The sequence below is a fragment of the Adelges cooleyi genome, unplaced genomic scaffold (assembly GCF_023614345.1).
Source record: "Adelges cooleyi isolate 19-005CV unplaced genomic scaffold, UGA_ACOO_1.1 ACOO_flye_CR_arks_rails_tigmint_CR_PRNA_574, whole genome shotgun sequence".
Classification (NCBI taxonomy): domain Eukaryota; kingdom Metazoa; phylum Arthropoda; class Insecta; order Hemiptera; family Adelgidae; genus Adelges; species Adelges cooleyi.
The window spans coordinates 14185231-14208628 of NW_026096268.1; the positions used below are offsets into that span (position 1 = coordinate 14185231).

Consider the following 23398-nt stretch of genomic DNA (forward strand, 5'->3'; position numbering starts at 1 on the left):
CATGTAACAGCAATTTTTTTCCACTCAATAGTTATTTCAGTTAAAACCGTACCAAATTTATCTTAATTATATTAAATATTCAACAAAAGTTTTTAGTGTTCCAGATGAAAAAAAAAAATTACCCTAAAGGGTAGTTTTGGATTAAAGTAAAAAAGCGACCAACTTTAAACGCCAAGAACTCGGGAAGTTATTCAAAACTTGTTATCGGCTAGCCATACATTTTATTAGGTAAATTAAGTACAACAGTATGTTGCTATTTGACTTTTAAAGATAACTCTCTAAAACTACCCTTAAAATAATAATTTAAGTAGACTAATTTAAAAATTTTAGTTTAACTAGTTAAAAATATTTTTAATTTCTTAGTATAAGTAATTTTATTTAAAAAAAAATAAATTTAATAGCATAAATTACTGTCCTCCTTGTATATTATGTAGTGCTATCCAGTTGAAAATTTCCATATAACTACTAACTGTACTTATTTAATAGGTAATGTAAAATATAAATCTCTCCGATGGTCGTATACGCAATGTTGATTTTAATTTTGTTCCGGGCGAAAAAAAATTATAATTTTTCAATCTGGCAATTTTATTATACGGAAAACGGTTGTCCCAACAGGTGCGAACATAAATATTCATCTCGTTGCTTGCTATCCAATAAAAAAAAAAACGTGAAATGATTTATACAGACACCGACGAACGGCAGATTGCCGGGTAATTCTAGTTAATCCATACCTCTGGGAGGCCGGAAAAAAATTATTCCCGACCCTAAAAATCCATCCAATCTCGGCCCTTTGCTTTTTGTGCGTTAACGGAATCACACTTGTCGCCAAAGTGTAACTTGTCTTATAATTGGGGGTTTTGCCGCCTTGACCACATTTTGGGTACCGTTTGCCAGTGTCACGTCAAACCCAGTCGTCGACAAGAAGAGCGACGGTGGCGTTCAATCAATAAATGAAATATATAAAAATATTTCAATCGCGTTGTCCCGCACTTGAAATAAATAAAAAAAACCTTATTCAAACATGTTTTTTTTTCTTCTATAGAAACCGTCAGACAAAAGTGTACACGGCGGTTAAGTCGGTTTTCGCCAAAACTGTCTGTGACGAGTATTCCGGAAAAAAAAATGTCACTTTACGCGTGCTATGTTGGCCTTAAGCTCTCGACGTGTAGAGTCTACCCGTTCACCCCGGTAGTCGGTGTTTTTTGTCATCGGTAAAACCGCTGAGGATTTATATATTTTTCTTTTCACACGAGCGTCCCGCTTTCTAAAGTCTTATCGCATTTTCAAACATTCGCCGCAGGACATCTGCTTTGTACAATAAACGCAATATTAACAATATAGACCTCGTTGTACGCGAGTAAACGACAAAACTCTCAGCGTGCCTCTTTCGCAAACGATTTGGCCGGCCATTATTTCACTATGTAATATATGCAGTATGCTTATAATTTTGCTATAATATCCGCATTGTCGTAGACACCGTGCAAGGCACTCTCGGTAGTGAACAACAACGCAATTGAATCTTTCTACAAGAAAGCCTAGAAAAAATGTAAAATTTACTTATCTGTAGTATTAAAAAAATGTTTATTGTATCATTTTTTGTACTGATCAAGATGTCGTTTGATGCACGAAAAATGGATAAAACCATTCGTTTTACAACTGTAGCGGGTTTTAGGTGAAATTCTCATACTACACCACTAATGTTATAATAAGAGGACTTATGGTCGCGCAGTTTACACGATATAAGCTGTGAGTGGATAATTTCAAGCCGATATCATTAACCGATTACGACCGAGTTATGCATATCAGCTCTTGCCAGAACTAGTTTTCCATAATATTGTCAATGCACTCAGAGAATTGCATTTTTTTTTTAAATTTATTGTTACCACGCTGTCGCATGCTGACTGTTGTGGCGTACAATCTTATTCTTAATTAAATTATGTAATATTATGTAATGTGTATTCGCTTAATATAATAATATTAAATGTGTATTCCCTGTTTTGTCAACAGAAATGTTTGAACACCGTCGACTTAACCTCATTGGGAGTAGGTTCTTGTTTGGGCACCGGTATGTACGTAGTGACCGGATTAGTGGCCAGAAGGTTCGCCGGCCCAGCTGTTGTCTTGTCGTTCATTATAGCAGCGGTAGCTTCTCTGTTTTCTGGTGAGTAATCGAAGCATTAACACAACTTTACCACTCCGATTATTAACACAATGAATATTATTAATGTTAGCCAACAGTAACGGTTTCTTTGCACAAGCCCATTTGTGGTTCAATGCTAAAGGTCTCGTTGGACATTATTTTATGGCGAGCAGCTTCAAATCCTACAACCGATTTTTTCAACAGAAATACAATATTGAATTATAATAATAATAATAATATATTCAATGGGGTGACTGTCTACGAACCGGATTTAATTTGGTTTCCGCTCAATCGAACTTGTCGTACCCGTCATCATCTGTCATCCGACAGTTTCTTGATATCAATTTGACACACAAGGGATTTGGTTTAGCTTTAAATTGATTATTTTTCTGTCATGTTATTACGGGCAAAGTACATAAAAAAGTCGTAATTGAATATTACAAAAAAAAAGCGGATTAAATAAAAAAAAAACGGGTTTGGATTGACTTCTTTTGAAATCGTTGTTATTCCTTCGTGTTGACATGAAAACAATTTTTGTGGAAAACATAATAATTTGCCTCGATAAACAACAAAAATCAAAATAATAATAAACTTAATATCACAGTATGTATTATTCTTTATGTCGTTGCTTAGCTAAATTTTCTATTTCTGAGGGGTACTAACACTATAGGTTTTCATCAATGGTAGAGATACCTATGAAATAAATAAATAATTTTCCAAAACGTTTATCAAATTTTATGAGAGGCATAAATTTACTGGGATTATGCAACTGTCTAGTACTTTTGTTTTATTACTTTAGTTGTAGTTATTAAATTCAAGGTCCAAAATTTAGACAAAAGGTGTCTTATATATATATACAATATTTATAATATCAGATATCCCTAATGTGGCTAATAGTTTTTTTTTCCATTTATGAAACTTTTTCTCAATCTACTATTAGATCGATTTCAATATTATTTTGACGGTTTGTTGAAAAAAAAAATACTAGTAGGTATTCTTTTTTCCCCCCAAAAAATCAAGCCTTTAAATGGAAACCCTTATGAAATCCAGTAACCCGATGGGAAACAATAAGTAATAAAACATATAACAACCAAGAGACCCAGACTGGATCTGAAATTATTCAGCGTCTTCAGCCGAGGGTCCTAGTGCTTTGATCACTGAGTTTAACCACTTTCTTGGGTACTTTTACCATACTGTTCTCGTGTGATGGAAAAGGAGACATTAGAGTGATTGTATTTTTTCCCAATATTCACGATAATTTTTTTTTTAATTCAATTCCACCCTTGTGGATTTCATTAACGTTTCGTTTTGGTGTTTTTTCTAGGCGCTTGTTACGCCGAATTCGGAGTCCGAGTGCCAAACACATCCGGTTCCGCGTACATGTACAGCTACGTGACCGTCGGAGAGTTCATAGCGTTTCTCATCGGCTGGAATATGGTCCTCGAGTACCTCATCGGGACTTCGGCTTGTGCTTGTGCCCTAAGTGCTAGTCTGGACTCTTTGGCCAACGGGGCGATCAGCGCGTCCGTCCAGAGCGCTGTTGGCTTTTTAGGTAAGAACAATAAAAAAAAATAATAGCCGATCGACAGACGAACGGGCAGTGGTGGTTTTTGGTTGTGTTACTGTTATCCTTTTGAAATTAATTACCGTGAAGTGCATAGTAGAATAATACGATCATAACGCAATCCAACGAATAACTACGGTCCTCTCGAATACATAATTATTATTGTAAATTGTGTAGGTATATATTTATATATTTTAATTATACGGGCTTAACTACCTCCTAGTCCGTCGAGTAATTAAGGTGGTCGACCGAATTTACTTAATCCCCGCTCGTTAAAATCCATTGTGTACTTTTGTAAGTACAATACCGCACCTGTGATTCGTCCGGGCACACTCGCTATACAATATACATTCGTTGAAAACCCGCTCACTTGTTTAACGGAACGACTATTATCCGGTAACCAAACGAGTACGGCGATATGATATCAGCTAATAATCGTGGAAGTTATCCAAAGTAAAATGTAGCATTGTGTCAACGTGAAAATATGTTTTGTAGCTTGTACAAAAAGTATGCACCTACCTATTAACGTTTATGTAGTTTAATTTTTTTGCATTATAAACACTACTGCGATTGAAAATAGTTAATTTTCGCTTCCGACCTTGCTTGGTTTTGTTATTAACCGTATGTTTATGGAGTAGTTTGATTTGCCGGACAAAATTAATATTGCATTTAATCTATCTGTAATTAAATTTGTTTGTTCTAATGAAAGACAAACAATAGATACAGAACAATAAAGGGGTCAATATTGTTAGAACGGATATGTATAGTCTGAATGTAATCCTTTATCAGACTATCCTTTCAAATATTAATGTAATATGATGTTGCAACGAAATACATATTTTATAAAAGTTACGGTGTAAATTCTTTATAATTTTAACTGTGCTCTATAATTTTCGAACCTCCGACGTTCAATCGTTATTATATTTAAACGGCGAATCTATCGACCTAAGTCCTTTAAGACATTTTTACCTCTTATTTGCGTATCCACTCCCATACAAATTTTAAAAAATATTATTCAAACCAGTGAAGACACAGTTTGATTTTTTTTTTCATCGTTAGTCGAATCAAATGAAAAAGTTCATTGTAAGTAGGTACGATAAGAATTCGGTACACTACTAAGAAAATATCCGGAATTCATTGACTATATAATTATTTTACGTTTCCTGAGAATCCCGGTAACAACAATCGTGAACTGTGTTCACAGCTAACGTTTGGTAAATAAGAGGGTGGTGGTGTAAGAGCGATTTTAATTTCTTGCGTGGGATTCGCCGAATCACCATAAAAGCGCCGTCAAAGGCAACCCTAACGCTGCATTGTTCATTATGTTAATTACAGACTGAAATACCTGTGCATACATTTACAAACATAAACGCGCAGGAGTTGCAATTTCTCGTAGTTATCCATTTGACTATCTCGGTTTGAATTGTATTTAATTAACTAAAAGTACAAACAAACGTTTATAATTCATAAATCAGCTTAACACCTACTATATATTATACTGTGAAAGTTTTGTAGCCAAATCGATTAAATTCAATTTCACTGTTTTATAGTGCAACGGTTGCAGAAAGGAATAATTACATTTTTGTTTTAAATTTATGTACTTGACGTTAAAACGTTTTACCGCCTCTGGTCCGTTCAATTGTAATATTTTATTTTGTTGTGTACATTTTTGACATTCGGTGCGAACTTATCGTAACTAATATTTTGGGTTCGCTTTTGTTTAAACAACAAAAAAATATGTCAGGCGAATTGCATTTGTCCTGTTGTGCCGGCGAAAAGGGGTTTTCTGTCTAGTACCATTGTCACGCTTACCCCGAGATAATTGGGTTTAACCGGACATGCCTAAATTTGTGTTTTTTTTTTACTAAAATTAGTTACGAAGGTTATAAATGATAATTGTACGACTTAAACGTTATTATGGGATTGTTAATGATCGTCACTCGTAGAATGTCACTTGAGGAGAGCCTTAAAGATATTAAAATGATTAAGTATTTCATATTATATAATAATGTTTCTTTATATGCGTATCATTTTTAGCAGTTGATAAATGTAGTTTGAATAAGTGTTTGTCAGAGATTTATCGTTTTTAAAATGAGTCGTATTAGGCTTTTTTTTTTGTATCGCAAATAAAAAGTCACACATCCATTTGTTTTGTATGAAAATTATGAGCTTCGAGGAATTCTTTTAACCCTAAATATATAACATTCATCTGTGTATGATCATAATTTATAACTGAACTAACTGGCTGGCTTGTGTTTGTATTTTATAAAATCTAACCAGTTTTTTATTTTTATTTTTGGTGCAGATTTTGGACTTGAGAGCTGAAATTTGGACTAAAATTTGTACCTGATTAAAAATGTTTGTAGAATATATAAAAGAATATAGTTATTATAGTTGTATTACTATAAAAAAAATTAAAATAAATATTAAACATCAGTTTTAAAATATGTTTTTTTATGCCTATTGGCTGTTAGTGCTTAACTCGAAAATTATTTCAAGGATGTGAATTTTAAATTTACTAAACTACAGCTGTATCGACCTATAATAATAATTAGACAAATAAAATACATTGGCCTTCGCGTTTACATTATATAAGTTTTGGAAGTTAAGTACTGTATTGGTTGTTCGAAATTGTAAGAAATATAAGACAAATGTTTTGGTTTCGTTCCAAGTTTAACTTGTAAAACTGTGGGCAAGACTGAACAATGAGATAAGCGTCATGTTTATATGGTACTAGGTCTCGACGATAACGCACATCTTTTCGGATCAAACTTAAGTAACTTATATGATAATACGGTGACCAAACACTATAAAGGCTTAGAGTTCAACGACTGATTAGGCCATTTACTAGATAGTTTCAAAAGTTTAAAGTGCTTATTTGGTAAGTATTTATATATGAGGGAAAGTATAACATTAAGGAACTAAAACATCCATCAATTTTTTTTTTTAAATCCAAAGTTATAACGACTTGAAGTTGAGAAGACGCTTCGTTCACGGACAGGGCAAAAATGATTTTATTCATCATAAATATCTGCCAGACCTCGACATTAAAATAAATTGAATTAGTTTTTCAACTGATGTCTTAAGATATTGACATGGAAAATGTATAAAAGACAATTTTCAGGCTTATATTATTTTTACAACGAAAGTCGAGCGAAGCGTTTTACTACAATAGTGCTTTATTTTAATATTTATAAGTGTTTGAAAATAGTAAAATCCGTACCTTTGTTTTTATTTCTTTGGCTATTATTCGTAGCGGGTTAATTACGTTTCATGAGTGTTATTATTTACCTTAACAAAATACCATGACGGTATTGGTCAGAATATATTACAGTTAATGTACCCAACCATATAATTGGGTTGAAAGGGTCAAACGAATATTTATTTTCATTTGATTTGCTTTAACGAGTCAACAAAGTAATAATGAGTGAACTCAAGTTTATATCGACAATATTGTAAACACAAAATTTATCGGTAATTTGAAACGATAGTTCCCCACTCTCCATTATAGTCGAAAAACCGTGTTCAGCACGGCCATCGTTTTATGATACTAACAAAAATCCACAATGATAAAATTACTTAAAAAAACGTTTTGTTAGGAACGCATGGTTCTGGTTGATAAAAAAAAATTAAATATTTAAAACGGGTAATTCATTTTAATCACAGATTTTTTATCAAAGTGATTATTACTGAAAGCAATTTTTATCATTTTCAAATTTCTAATGATTTCTTAGACAGACAAGAAAGACGATACTGACTTATTTTTAATATAATATACACTGAAGTTTTAAAATTAATTTTGCTTTTATTATGTTGAGTTATTTTGATGGGCGTATGCACTAAAATGTGACCGTTGAAATTGCAATAAACTATTTCCATATGAAGTTAAATGAATGCATGTAATTTACCAGGAAGGCATTTAATAAACTATATAGTTATTATAAAAAATCATAAATAAATAAAAATGATACTTGGAAATATTATAACGTTGAATGATAAAAATGTAATTTTGACATTTCTTTATGAACGTAAATGAGTTTTTTGAAATTGGTTTTTTTGATATTCGAATACTTCTCGAACATACCATTGTGTTGCAAAATATTGCTTTGTATAATGCTTTCAAAAACATATTTCAAAAGTTACTATAGAAATATGTTTACATGATGTCGAAAATCATGAAAAACAACTTACACTTTAGGTATTTTGTTAATAATAATGAAAAATATTCTTAATTTCTTACCTTGATCACTACTATAACTGAGTTCTATAATATATAAGACTAGTCAGCAATTTCAAAAATACAATTTGCTTAAAAATGATTTTGTATGTAGTTACAAAACCATAACCGATAACGAAAAAAAATAAACTCATATTAGTAGCAAAAAAAAAACCTTTTAAATCGATTAAATTTTGACTCAATCCGAACAACGGACAGTTGAAAACTGTAACTCGTTATTTTTCGTCAAATTAAATTGAAATGTTTAATAAATTACCTAACTGCCTGCATGTATTCCTATCTAAACTGTTGCAACGACGCTAAATAAATAAGTAACAATATTATAAAATAACGATTTTAAAATTTGTGTGATTATTTTTACAAATGTTTGTGTTTTTTTTCATTGTGACATCTGATATTCAGTATAATTTTTTTTTTATATAAACCTTATTCATAGTGTAGTAACACACGGAATACAAATCCTCGGGGTAAAAAAAACTATATTCTTGTGTGTATCAAAAGTAGTTTTGGCAAATAACTTTTTCTCCTCTGGGAACACAATGACGTAGGGCGGCGATTCATGATCAATAACAATCTCGAAAAAAAAGTATTTTTTTGAACAGATTATATATTCTAGTAGCTGCAGCGGTATTGAATAAAAACTGAAAAAAAACTTTTATTTATTATTTTTGTGGAATATTTGTGTGACAGAATATATCAATGTAAATACAGAATTTCAGGTCGAGTGCACAGCGCGCATAATTCGAATTACATTATTCTATTGTTTTTTTTAAATTACCTTTTTTGTTTTTGTTTGCATAATTGGGTTTTTCACGCGTATGGAAATTCGGTATCAGCCGCGGACCGGTCGGAGTACCTTAAGCCTTGTCCACGTCGACGGTTATTGACCTTTTTGCTGGTTGTAATTTAAGTTGACCACCAACGAACGGGAAACGTCAAGGTTGACTAATGTCTAAAAGAGCGAAACAAAGGGTTTTTGTCAATAAAACTTGAGCGATTTAATAAGTCTCGAAACAATCTATTCGGGAGTGTCCGTGCTGTTAACACGAACAACATAAAAACAAATCTCAAGTTAAAAACATAACGGAAGCACCGACAAACCGTAGTGTGTATTGCGCGTGACGTTTCATAATAAATTTATGGCACCTAATATTATTGCGTATGGTATAACAATTATGTTATTTTTATTATTATTTCAAGTATAAGTGCCGCATAATAGTTTTTTTTGTGCCGTTTCTACTACGAAGAAATGTTTGCGTGACTCAGAGCAGTTTTTTTTTTTAAGAAATCGTTTATATTTTATCAACACAACCGTTAAAAAATATATAATAAAATGAATCAAAACAACCACGCATCGTAACTAAAGAAAATAACAATAAAAAAAAAAAATGATTGGGATTGTCTTATCCATCAGACATGACACATCTGGAAATCATTTTCCACGAAAGACTTGTGATTTTTCCAATGGCGGAAATAAATCCTTATAGTGTCGATACAATCGTTATAAAAGCCTCTCGAATGGGGTTTTAAGAAACATTTTGCAGTTTTTATGGGGTTTACTCAATAAAAAAAAAATGTTGACGACAGATTTTTACTGCTTTACCACTTAACCTGTTTACAGTCGAATTCCGCCAAAATCGCTACTACAGTACAAGCTGAAAAATAAATAATTTCGCTCCTTCTGATGGGGAGGATTTAAGTTGTGTGTCGAAATTGAATTTTATTTTATCAGGAACATAACAAATGCATTTGTCTGACCAAGTATCTAAAAGGAGGAAGAAATAGATACTTGTGACAATAGAAACAATACGTTGCAATCTGTTATTATAAATAAATACTTATTTTTTTTGCCTAATATACTGTTATTTACTTTGATAATGGTCTCGGCCGTGAGGTAATAGGTAAAAACGTTGTAAGTTTGATTGAAGAAATTGTGTGTGTTTTAGGCAAACCTGATCTCTTGGCGGCTGGAATCACGTTGTTAATGATGGTTCTATTAGCCGCCGGTGTAAAAAAGAGCTTAATGTTCAACCATTTGATGAACGCCATCAACCTAGCAGCTTGGATATTTCTTATGAGTGCCGGTCTGTTTTATGTCAACATCGATAATTGGATTGAAAACGATGGATTTCTCCCGAACGGCTGGGGAGGCGTGAGTATAAAACAATAATCATATCTCTTGTATTTTGAAATTATTCAAATCTCTCATTCACCATCATCATCATCATTTAGCTTAACAGCCGTTGAAGACCCAACTCTGTCATCATGAACTAGACATTTTAGTTTCTGTTCTACCAGTTAATTACATATTTTTAGAGTAATTTTTAGTATTAACCATTATCCTCTTAAATCTATCCATGCATCTAGTCGATGCAGTATATTAAAATAATAATAATACATTACAAAAAAACTGTGAATCTAGGATTATGGCACTAGAAACTAAATTTGAGGAGGTATATCAATATTGTTAATGTGTCCCATGTGAAATTCTCGACTTAACAAGACCCGACGGAAGCTTAGTGTTAATAACATTTGTCTATTATAGAATTAACACTAAGCTTAGCGTGTCATATTATTGCAGTTTGATTAATTTTGCTAGTGATTATGCGGCGAACTTTAGTTTGTGTAGATTTTCTGTTGTCTACTTTGTATAAAACGCGTTATATTATAATATTATATTCTGTGTACACGAGTAATACATTCCACGTGAATACCGTTGTATGAGCTACATTCATGATATGTTTGCAGGTGTTCAAAGGTGCAGCGACGTGCTTTTATGCTTTTATAGGGTTTGACATCATAGCAACTACCGGAGAAGAAGCGCACAATCCCAAAAAATCCATTCCTTTAGCCATCATGGCTAGTCTGATAATAATATTAGTCGCCTACGTTAGTTCGTCGATAATCCTAACTTTAATCGGTAAGTTTTTCACTTCCATTACATTCTATCTAATATTAACACTACGCTACGGGCAAGTCAGTTTTTTTTTGCAAAATAATTTGCATAGGTTAACAAAAACTAACCAAACCAAACTTATTTTCCTTCACTTTTAAATCGCAAACCACAATCGTCCTTAATTCTATTCAGTTTATGCTAAACTTGTATCATTTTTTATGATTTTGTTTAGATTTTTATTTTCAAACGTTAAATGTTCTGTTTTACATCTGTTTATTTAAATTTCATATCTCCCTGGCGCTTTCCAACATTTTTTTTGTTCAAACTTATACACTTTATTAAAACAGGACAATCAGCAAATGTTAAACAACAAAATACTCCTTATACGATGTTCCACGCCACATGCAAACTAGTCAACTATTTCCAAAGAAAACAAGTAAAACCTATCCCTTCTAACTTGATCTAATCTAAACTTTTAGTGCTGCTGACCCTTAAATCCAGACAAACGCCTGTTAGAGTTTTCCTTTTTCTATTGTTCTATTTAGGTCAAAGTACCTTAAAATATAATAAGTTTTTAGTTATAATTTAGAAGTATTTACATTTTTTTTTTTAAGTGGCAACTAAATGCCTAAAAAAAAGACCCAATTAGTAGGTCACATATATATAATACTCATAAGTTCAATTTTAAGCTACGAATGCATTTAATTAAAACACGTCATATACCTTTGTAAATATTTATACATAATATATATCCTAAATAATGGGCATTAGATGTTATTTTAATCGATAAAGACATTAATACATTTTTAGAGTCGATAAAACTGTTTCTATTATAATGTTCATTAGAAAAACGTTTATTGCCTTCCGGCTAATCGAATGTGCCCCATAACGGCCACCCAGTAAAGTAATAAAACTATTTTACGATCCTGATATAAAGGTTCTAACTTCTATCAACACGGAACATGCACGTCGCACTATTTTAGTTTTGTATGTGGTAATTTATGACTATAAGATATATAATATTATATATAGTAGTTATTACTTTCCACTATTTATGATACAGTTATTGAACATAATAACTATTTATTTAGGTAGTCTTACGTCTTGGTTAACCTTTTTTGATTAAATAATGTCATCGATACTGTTAGGTTATATGATTTATGTTCATATATTATCTTTAATAACATCTTCCGGTTAGCATGAGTTTTTAACAATACCTAAGCTGTAACTTACCTGATTTAGATCTGTCAAAATTTGGACTATGATCCATATAATGCTATCGTTGGAATGTATTGAAGTTTAATTAGTTTTTTCTTTTTCACTGTAATATACAGTACCGTACAACAAAATCGATGAAAACGCTGCTTTGTTGGACATGTTCGTACAAGTGGGCGCACCTCGGTGTCAGATGATAGTGGCTGCCGGAGCGATGGCCGGTCTGTTGGTAAGCATGTTTGGGTCCATGTTTCCAATGCCAAGGATAATCTATTCGATGGCACAAGACGGACTGCTGTTTAAGTGAGTTTCCTCAAAGCACACACACACGAGTTCTGTTCGTATAAAATTGATAATATACCGACCAAATCCGTTATAGATCACTAAGTCAAATTTTCCCACTGACCGGTACGCCTCTGATAGCGACCATCCTGTCGGGAGTGGCGTCCGCGGCAGCCGCGTTGGTCATCAATCTCGATACTCTTATCGAGATGATGTCCATCGGTAAGTACTCCAATATTATTATTATAATATTGTGTTTGGAGGTTAATTTTTCCACCTAGAAACATTTTGTTTGAGGTCGACTAAAAAAAAAACCCACCGTCTGGGTAAAAATGTTATTGTTTTTTTTTTTTTTTTGAAAATGCATTAGGTACAATTTAAAAAAAATTTTTTTTTATTTTGTTTTTGTTATCAAACTATTAATACACGTGTAAATTGTGTTGACCGAAGGCACGTTGTTTGCCTATACGCTGGTATCGACGTGTGTGTTGATACTCAGATATCAACCGCAGACATCCACAGCCATACACTTCTTCCCCGAGTCGATGCGGTCGCCCATGACCGCGCCAAAGCAAATTGTCACCAACGGACGGGTAAACTTCGTAAATGCCTGAATGCTTTTTTACGACTGCCGATCAGGTTTTCTTTTAATTGCAATCTTTGTTCCCGAAGGTGGTCGACCAAGACGATCAGAGGTACGCGTACGCGAACCAAGCGTTCGGCACCGGCGACGGGGGCGGCGGCGGTGTGCCGTCCATGTTTTACCAGACACAGTTGCCGTTACCGCAGCAAATTATACCTTCGCATCAGTCGCAGAGGATAATGGTCCGAAAAGTAACCAGGAGGTAAACGATTGCATTGTATATATATATATATAATAGTTATTATGGTAGCACATTTAGATAAACGATAAAAGATAAGACAAATGGATAGAAAGTCCAGAATGTCTCTGAAAGGATTAAACTTTAAACGATCGGTTTTTCAGCCAGTCCTTATCGAGTATCCATTACCATTCTTATTACTACCTCATATTTTATCGGCCGATTCCCCTTTCCTTATCCATGTCGATTTTTACAGGGTTGCCATATTCCAATGACAAATGTAGAAATCTCAATTTTCTAAGGAGATATATTTCAACTAGTACATCCTCGGGGGACACATTTTATTTATATTGGAAAACCATTGTACAATGAAACAGCAAATCGGCTACGGCTAAGCCATTCGGGTGTTTTTCCTTAAAACTTTGAAAGGAATTTCATCAGTTCAGCTTATACGGACCGGATAAAAATAAAATCCTATGTGTTTTTTCACACAGACAAAATATTTGTATTGAATGTATGACAAATAGCAGTACTGAAAATGGACTGTTTTGGTGAGAAAGGGTACTATGACGTAAAGTAATATTTTGAATAAATATATATTTTTTTCATCACTTATCACCCGTTTACATTGTTTTATTCACAATTGTAGTTTTATAGCTATAAGTGAAAACATTATTTTTGGTGAGATGTTTACTCCTTGCATAAATTATCAAGTTTTTTTTGTCTCCTGAAAAATCGTATTACTTGACTTATACCCTTTCTCGCCAAAACCGTCTAAATATAATGGCATACTGTTGTAACGAGAAACTGCTTATGTTAATACCGCCTTCGCTTTACACACCCTATTTGCCGCCTGGTCCTTTTATAATAGTACGTTAAAAGATACCAACTTTGTTTCTTCGGAAACTCACTAGCAACTGGATTTTATTTCTCGCCGTAAATCCATTCGCTTTTGTTATGTTTGAATTACTTATTTGGCAAACTAATGATTACTCACCTACAGCACCCGACTGTATGAATTATTTATGTCTTTAGGTGGCTAATAAATAATTCATTTAAACGCCGTTTTCTCTTTGTAAAAAAAAAACTAATGAATAACAATGTAGAATTTTAGCGAATGCTCGTACAATAATTTATGTATAGCGTTAATGGACTAGATTGATGCAGATATTTCACAAAGTACGGTATATCGCTTCTTTTGGGTAGATAATTTTAAATCAATTTCTTATCGTTAAAGAACAAAGTCCGACACTCGCACAGAATGACCAGTAGGTATTAATATTTTATGAATGAATGTATTATACGAAATTCATACCTTTCATTATGCTTAAGTGTAATCCAAGTGTACTTCACTGTTCTATAAACATCACCGTACACCTTGTGCAGCTTGTACTTATATTACTATAACGTGGCTGCCACTTGTTTTACCTTTACAGTTTATTATGCTACATTCTAACCGAGTATTCCTACAGGAGCCGCGAACGGGTGAAATGTTGGAAGTTAAATTGAAAATCATCTAAACGCAATCAAATTTTTGTGTACCTATCTTGATCAATTTCCCCCCCCCCTAGAGTTTGTGTCTAAAAATAACGACGTTAGAAATAACGGCGGCGAGTATAAAAATATAATATATGGTAATTTTTTAAAAAAAATGTTTCAGTTCTCCGGACTCGGACGACACGTACTTTGGAGACGATTCGGAAGAGGGACGTGACGACCAGTACTTAGTGTCGGACAGGTGTGAGAGCAAGTTCTACGGTTCGGTTCACGGGGGATCCACGGCTGGTTCTACGGCACCGCCCAGTGGATTCAGCGCCGCCAGTGCAAACATCAGCCGGTCTATAAAGGTAATAATTGGACACTATTCTGAGATGACAGTGAGATAGGACAGTCATAGGTTTATTTACTACATTGTTTACAAGACTTGAACAGTTGCTCCCATACTCGGCCGGTTTGACAGGTTCGGGACGGACGTTTCAACGGGACAAACCTAAAGTCCAACAATACACCCATAATGTAATATTCACATAATTTCCAGTCATAATCATTGTTATACGCTGTGGTGTAGTTTTTAATTGCCGAACGTGTAAACGGATTTTTTCTTACATAGTTATTATTTCTATTTTTTTTTTTTAATAATTTCATTCGGTTCCTATAGCCGCCGTAACAATAATACAGAATAATGACCACCAAACAGAACAACTTGATCCGACGTCGTCGTTTTGGCTGAAATTTGTATATAATACACTCGTTAAAAAAAAAGCTGTAACCAAAGGAAATACCGAAATCACGTTTTCGGCTACGGTGAAACATAAACTTACTGTGCGGGTCTTATTGTCGGCTGGGTGACAGCTGGCTGTGCACATAGCCCACACACGGTAGAGTCGTTAGCCGGTTGCCCTGTCGTTAATCATTTAATGTGTGTGTTTATTGTGTTTTGCGACCGAGCCGTCTCACCTTACATATGCGGCGGCTGCTGCAATATACAGTTGTTTCATTCCGCTGTCGGTTTTTTCGCAGGCCGCCACTTACCTGTGCCCGGCCATATTCCCCTGGGTGGACACGGGCCCCGCCACCGAGGAGAGCGGTTTTATGGTGCTCAAGTTGGTCGGGGTGTTCTACGTGCTGGTCATTGTGTTCGACGTGCTGCTGGTGGTCATTTCGCCGGACTCGTCGGTGGTCACCTACGTTGTGTTGTACGCGCTGCTGATCGCCCTGTTGGCGATTTTGGGCGCCATATCGCGCAAACCGCAAAACAAGTGAGCGACATGACTTTATATTTCGAGAAAAAAAATATATTAATTACTTCCCCACCCCCCCCCCCCCCAATCGATAGTCATCATCGTGTAGCTTAACGGGCCTTTAAGGCTCAACGCTGCCGATGGTGGTTTCTCATCCGCAATCGATAGTAGCCTATTAAAGTGAGAAATCCCTAAAGTTTCAGACCCCGAAAAAAGATAAACAATAAACCTGTTAATATGTTGTGGCACATCACTAAACGACCATTGTTTGCTGTTGAATTTGTCACTTTAACAGACCGTTAAACTAAAAGTTACAAGTGTTAAGACCAAAACGATGGTCAGCTTACAGTTTGGTTAGGTCGAGCAGACATTGAACAGCATCAGGAAACTGACTAGATTATTTCTTGAATTTTAAAACACCGATGACCGTTTTTACCATTTTGGCTTGACATTTTACTACACTTTTAAAATTGTTTAACCATATATTTAATGTTTAAGCTTAACTAATGAAAACGGTCGTAAATCAATTTTTAAACGATAGAATCCTACAAAAAAAAAAAAAAAAATGTTTGTTTTTTCAATTGGAATATTACAGAACATCTTTACATAATTGTATATTTAAACAAACAAAAATAAATTTGTTACAAATATATAATGGAAAATTCAGCCTTTAGCTTTATAAATAATTCATAAGTACTTTTTTATAAAATATATTATATTTAGGATACATCTATAAGCCTATTGTCCTTCAGTACCTCCCACACACGTCTAAACCATGTGGGTAGAGTTCTTCATGATACATTGATTTTGTTTCTGAAATATTTTTTAAAAAATGTCATACATTTTTTTTTTAATAAATCTAAAAAAATGGTATGTTATATGTCATTAATATTAAGTATTTAAAAACAATGGTTATTCGCCAGTGTTGGTAGTACTGCGGTACTATTTTTGAACAACATCAATGAGTGAGTTCTTTGTTGTTTTATGAAATATTTTTAATTTTTTGTGTAATTTATTTTATTGTTCATCGCAAAAATAAAAAATGTAAATATTCAGAAACTACAACTTTTACAATGAAAACTTTGTAATATTTTTTTATTCGCCACAAAGTTGTATTCAAATTGTTTTCGAAGTAAAAATATTTACATTATACCGAAAAGTCCTATAATTGCATTTTTAAAAACTTCTTGTTTTGTTTAAGGGGCGACATGTCGTTTGACCGTTATACTGTAAAGTGTAAAGAAAGACAAGCAAAATAATATTGACTTTGATAAAAGCGATTTAAATATATATTTAAACTATAATTGGATTATGTATTTAAATATTTTTCTTGATTATAATTTTTAAAAAAATTATTTCTTAACATTACTTATGTATATATATCATGATTTTCCTTCGATACTGAGAAATAAAAAAAATTAACTTTTTTGTTAAACCAATATTGCGCAGTATAATTTATACCTGTAGTGTATACAAATTCAATGGTTTGGCTTAAAGCAATTTTACAATTCACATAAAGAATGTAAAGACATTGCATTTAAACTGTTAAACTGTAAAAAAAAGGAATGATTGCATGCGTTATTAAATTGTGCGCCCTGTAAAAGTTGTTCAGTTGAGATGACTCTCGGTATTTTAATAACGTAAAAGACTATAAAATGTGTTAACACTTTACACACTATATATAATTTTTTTTTTTTAAGTTATATTAAAAATTCTTTGGTCCTCAGATAAGTGTATATTATATTATACAGTGTAAAAAATGTATATTCGTATTATATCTAGGCTGTAAAATATGCTTGAGAGCATATTGCCATTGAACTCACTTTACTGCTAAAAATATCTATAAAATGTATAACCGTTAGTTAACTTCAAAACGACAGCAATAGTTTCTGACTCCGTTTTTTATTTGTACATTTCCAAGACCCATCACGAAACATATACTAAAAATAGCTAATTATTAAAAACTGTTTAAATTTTATAATATATTTATTACAGGCAAATACTCGTGTTCAAGACTCCGTGGGTTCCGTTTGTGCCGGCGTTTTCCATTGCCGTTAATTTGTACTTGATATTTCAACTGAGCTCGATGACTCTTCTGCGGATCGTCGTATGGGTGTCAATAGGTAAGTGTACAAGTCGTAGCGACAGTTAAATTCCAATCTTACTAGTAAATATGGACCGCATTCTAGCGCAGAGTAACTACACTGTTCATTATGTTATTTTTAAAATGTTGTTAATCCCAATCGGTGTTATTCCAAAATTAATAGTTCTAAATTTATTTTAAAAAAAGATTTTGTACTTTTTGAATACAAATATATACAACTGTATGTCATTTAATTACTTCTACTCCAACCCAATCGCATAATATGACTTCATGGGCAGAACGTATTATTACTAATGATAATTAATAACTCAGTATAATCTATAAACGATCATAATATTAAAATGATTTAGATTGAAAAAGCACTGCAATTATCATTAATAGGAATGACTATATAATTTTATTAATTCAATTTTTTTTAACGTAACAACATCATAAGATTAAAATTAATAGCGCATTTAACTTTGTTTAACATTGTTGAATAATAATAGCCTCTTGAATAATAATAATAACTTGGTAAATTCACTTTATAACCTTATCTGATCCTTTGAGGCTAACAAAGTAATATGTAGGCCGGTGTAATAGCTAACATAGTTAGTTTTCTAATAATGGTATCCTTTTAACGTCATTTTTTTAAACTCAGAATAAAAAAGGTTCTACCTTTGAAACCAGGTAGCTTATAAGTTCAAAAATAACGTTTTACAAAATGTCTTTATTGAAGTATAAAAATATATTTAAAATATATTTAAGTAAAATATAGGATATAATAATATGATTATAATACTTAAAAAAACAATGGTTTCGAATAACGTTTAGAAAATATTAACAAACTTTTCGACAACGTGGGTTTAATATTACTTAGTTCTTTATTTTTACAATTCACCGGGTTTATAATAACATTCTAGCGGAAATATGTCCACGACTCGTATTTCGACTTAACCTGACAGTTTAGACAACCGGGTCGGCGGTGAATCGGCCGGTCGGACTCTTTTAACTTACTAACCGCTTTCCCGTAAAACTACATAATATATTATATATATATATATTTTTTTTTTCTTACCAGGTTTATTCGTATATTTCTATTACGGCATCAAGCACAGTACGTTGGAACCGGCGGTGGACGAAGACGAACGAATAGAACTTAAGACCAAACGACCACCGGCTTCGACGCAACAGCAAGCGAAACCGCCGGCAAGTCGACCTCCGCCAAGACCGTCTCCAGTCGCCACGACCAGCGTGGACGGCAAGAGCACCACCGAACCGAAAAGGCCGACCAACCTGGGACCGCCGCCGCCGCCTGACCCGAACAAAGATAACAGCATGTTTGTGTCGCCGTCCGCTTTTCCCAAATGGGACGATTAGTTTGACTGAGATAAAAATATTATAAAATTACACAATGATTACACTAAATATAATAATATAATAGTATATTTATATGTTGTCGTTTTGTGTGTGTCGACCACAATTGAAACGAACGCATGATTTATGTGTCAACTATTGTAAATAGGGATGTAAAAATACAATTATTATTATTATTATTATACATACTAATTAGTAATTTTATTTTATTGATTATTATACGCGCCAAAAAAAAAAAAAATATTTATGCTGTCCTCCTTTTCAAAAGTGCCGTAACTCGAATTTAACAAAGTAAAATGTTTTTTTCTCGGTGTATTCGGTTTTTTATCATTTTTTTTTTTTTTTTTTGAGTTACGGAATTTTTGCTAAGCAGGACAGTGTATACATACGTGTAACAATAATTCAGCCTACACGATTAAGATGTTGTATTATGAAATATAAAAGCGGAAAACGATTATAACAATATTAAAACATGTTATACAAACGTGATAATATAGCGCGGTAGTGTGAATTTATATACATTTTTATTGTATTCACTTCATTAATAAATTTAAACAATACAACAGTATTGGCGTAGCTATAACGCGATAATACTTTGGATGAAAATATTGTATTGTTAACGTTTTCAAAGGAATATTATTTATTATTAATTGATGAACGCGCGAAAATCCCCTGTACGAAATTTGTATTCTTTTAGTTTTTTGTTCCGGTTATCAACGCACCACCGACTCTTTTCACCGATGTCTCCCGAGATGTAAACTCCCCACAATAATAACAATAATATGCGAACATCCCTTATCCACTCTGAGGGCTTAGAGTAATTTCCGTTTCTGGTTTAACAACCGTTCATTACACTCACACGCTAACGAGTAACGCCTGGACGACTTTATTAATGATCATCAACATGGCCTCGTGTCCTAACGGTTGTGGCGAGCACACAACAGCGTGCACTTGACTTGTTCACTTGATATCATCAAAAGACTTTACAGCCACCGATCAAAGTTGCAAAATTTGTTGAATATTAAAAAAAAAAATCATGCATGTATCTCAAATTTGATACCGATTTCCATTAATCTCATGGTTATTTAGTTAGCAGCTGATCGTTTCGATTTGTAAATTGTATATATTTGTGTTAAACTAATTTTTAATTTGGTTTACTATTCGTTTTTCGGTGTCGGGCTGGAGATGTTAAACTGCTTATAAACTTAGTTAAGTTACTTAATTATGACTACAACAAAATAATAATAATATTATGTTTGTGTTATTGTTATGGCAAGACTGGTTTTTCGAATTGTAATATAATATTATAACGTTTAAATATTATTAAATTTGTTATGTAATTATAATAATATTATACTTAAATACTATTAAAATAAATATCTCATTATTTACTATTATTATACCTATATTATTAGTCTTTAGACGAAACTAAAAATATACTGTACAATTCCGTTATCGGTTAGAGCATAATAATATTATATTCAACAAATTTGTATTTATTTTCAGTAAAATAGTAAAAAAAAACAACTTCTTTAACTATAAGAAAACGATCAAATCGCGTTCAGAATTAAGTTGTTTTACAAATATTACACTAAACTATTCAAATATCTTTACACACATTTTTCCAACACAAACATTTTATTCATATTGGTTTGTCCTTTTATTCTTTACAGGTGATATTTTCCAAAATAATTATCTTTTTTTTATGCCGCTACTAACTAAAATAAATGATCTGACTATAACATGGCAAAAAAATTATATTGTTAAATTATAAATTAAAACTATGTTTAACGCGAAACGAATATTAAATTAAACTTGAATTACAAATATTGCATTTTTCTCAAATTATTTTACGTGCCTTATTACACATATTTTTAATTATAAAACAATAAAATGTGTATATTTTTTATGTTTTTTTTTTCAGAACTAGCTACTATAATATATATACTATATACATTCTCTCATGTAATTATGTATGATGTAATTTAGATTTTTTTTATATTCTTCATTGCATTCATACATTTTACATTTCTATACATATGGTGAAATAAACGTACGTAAGTCAAATAAAAATGTGTTTTCACCCCAAACGGACATTGATAACATTCAGTCACCTATTGTGTTTTCTTTTTATTAACATTAAGTTATCATTATATTGTTATTGTTGTTGTCCATATCAACTTTGTTACATATAAATTTCACATATTATGTAATTATTGTTATTTTATAGTTTCTGTACTGGAGTTTTTTTTTTGTTTTGTTTTAATTTGATATAATTTAATTTCCGATCCCTATGTAGTTATCATTGGTGTTGTTGTTGTGCCAAAATTTTTACTAAATAATATTATTACATAAAACAATCTTGTTATCGATGTGCTTTGGGATCAACTTGTCATTTTTTAATTGCAACTTACTGACATAATATACACTGGTCAATGGACATCAAAATAGGAAAAAACATGTTACTGTGTCATTTAGTTGCACTCAATTTTTTAAATTAACTCTTCACACGTATTGCATAGTATGTGTAATTTAAAATTTTTTTGCTTTGTCTCGAACACCACCGAAATAAACATGAAATACATTATCGGTATGACTTACTGGATTTTAAGAATTATACTTAAATTGTCATTTATTTGTTTTTATTACGATAACAATGTAAAATAAATATTCGTTATTTTTTTATTTAAAACAAAATTAACGTTATCACCATTCGTCACTGTTAAACGTATTTCTTTTAAGGCACACAAAGACATAAAACGTTAAAAAAAAGTGTAAAACATGATAGTTAATTACTATAAGTAAACTGATTATAATCTCGTGTGTTTAAATTACTCTTATTATTATCCTTAAATTCTTTGCAAACATATTACTAATGTTGTTTTTAATAATTATTATATATAGTTGTAAACTTTTAAACTTTTTATACTTTATTTAATTTCCCCATTATATGATATTTATCTATTATTATATAATTACTATTATTACAATTATTATGTCTTCTATCGGACTTTTGAACATGTTACCTAATATTCGTTAATTATTACAAAATATAACAAAAACATTTAATAAAACAAATTGACGTTGTTATTGACATTATACATCAGCTACCGGTCAACGCTTTGTGTTATATTAAACGGTGATATTATCAAAACTAAGATTCTTATGGAAAGTCTGGCGAATATTTTATGCACAGCTATATAATAATATTACTAACGATTATAAGTATTTACTATTTATAATGTTTGGAACTATTTCAAACAAATAAGCAACTGTTTTATTTTTTACAAGATTTTTAACGAATTGTTTCCCCCCCCCCTCTCCCCGGTACACATTTAATGGCCACGCATTAAGTAAGACATAGTTTTCTGGATACCAGAGATAGTATTTAAATGTTAAGACTCGATATTACATTAGGTTTAATCAAGCTGCCTCTATAGTGTGATTACTCACATTACTCACTAGGCACTACTGTATAACTCGTTGGATATGCAGTATGGTCAAACCCCTATTAACGTCCGTCATTAATATATTATATTTACACCCCCCAAGTTACGTGGAAGTGGTGTATTTTCGGAGTAATTATTTTGGCGACTAATTGATTTTCTTCGGGATTTCAAAAATTAAATGATTTCATCTCACACTGTGATTATAAGTATTATTTATAAACTTTAGAAAATATTGTGTACCTAAGGCTATTTGGCGTTCGTAAATAAATATATTTTATCTTAATAATTAAAAAGTTTCCGGTCGACGGTTTCTCTTACATTAGTTAAGTATAAATTCGATTTGCGTCTGCTACCGAAAATTGAAAACAAGGTAAACTGAAAAACAGCAGACTTCCGTTTATTTCATTTAATGAATATTGTATTAGGTTTACTTTTAAAATACTAAGTAACTGTTATACGTCGAAGTTCTTCCGTGAAAATGGTTTTCGCCGCAAGTAGAGTTCTTTCCACGAATCACCTTTTCCCTTTAAAATTAAAGGGAAAAAGTTAACCAAAAATAACATGTAACTTACGGAGAAATAATTATTGATACT

General features: G+C 32.2%; 1 protein-coding gene across 2 annotated transcripts in view; it reads left to right on the forward strand.

Annotated features, from left to right (window-relative positions):
- The window catches only part of LOC126842790 (probable cationic amino acid transporter), a 49133-nt gene extending 28318 nt beyond the window's left edge, over nucleotides 1-20815 (forward strand). Inside the window, exons 3-14 of one of the 2 annotated variants that reach the window (XM_050579942.1) lie at nucleotides 2008-2161; nucleotides 3465-3692; nucleotides 9888-10093; nucleotides 10690-10861; nucleotides 12172-12355; nucleotides 12432-12556; nucleotides 12785-12936; nucleotides 13007-13179; nucleotides 14816-15002; nucleotides 15676-15914; nucleotides 17892-18019; nucleotides 19061-20815. In XM_050579942.1, the coding sequence (XP_050435899.1) occupies nucleotides 2008-2161; nucleotides 3465-3692; nucleotides 9888-10093; nucleotides 10690-10861; nucleotides 12172-12355; nucleotides 12432-12556; nucleotides 12785-12936; nucleotides 13007-13179; nucleotides 14816-15002; nucleotides 15676-15914; nucleotides 17892-18019; nucleotides 19061-19359 (2247 nt within the window). In that variant the 3' untranslated portion in view covers nucleotides 19360-20815. The remainder of the gene's footprint in view (nucleotides 1-2007; nucleotides 2162-3464; nucleotides 3693-9887; nucleotides 10094-10689; nucleotides 10862-12171; nucleotides 12356-12431; nucleotides 12557-12784; nucleotides 12937-13006; nucleotides 13180-14815; nucleotides 15003-15675; nucleotides 15915-17891; nucleotides 18020-19060) is intronic. The other variant, XM_050579943.1, reaches the window with a different exon arrangement.
- The last annotated feature ends 2583 nt before the right edge of the window (nucleotides 20816-23398 follow it).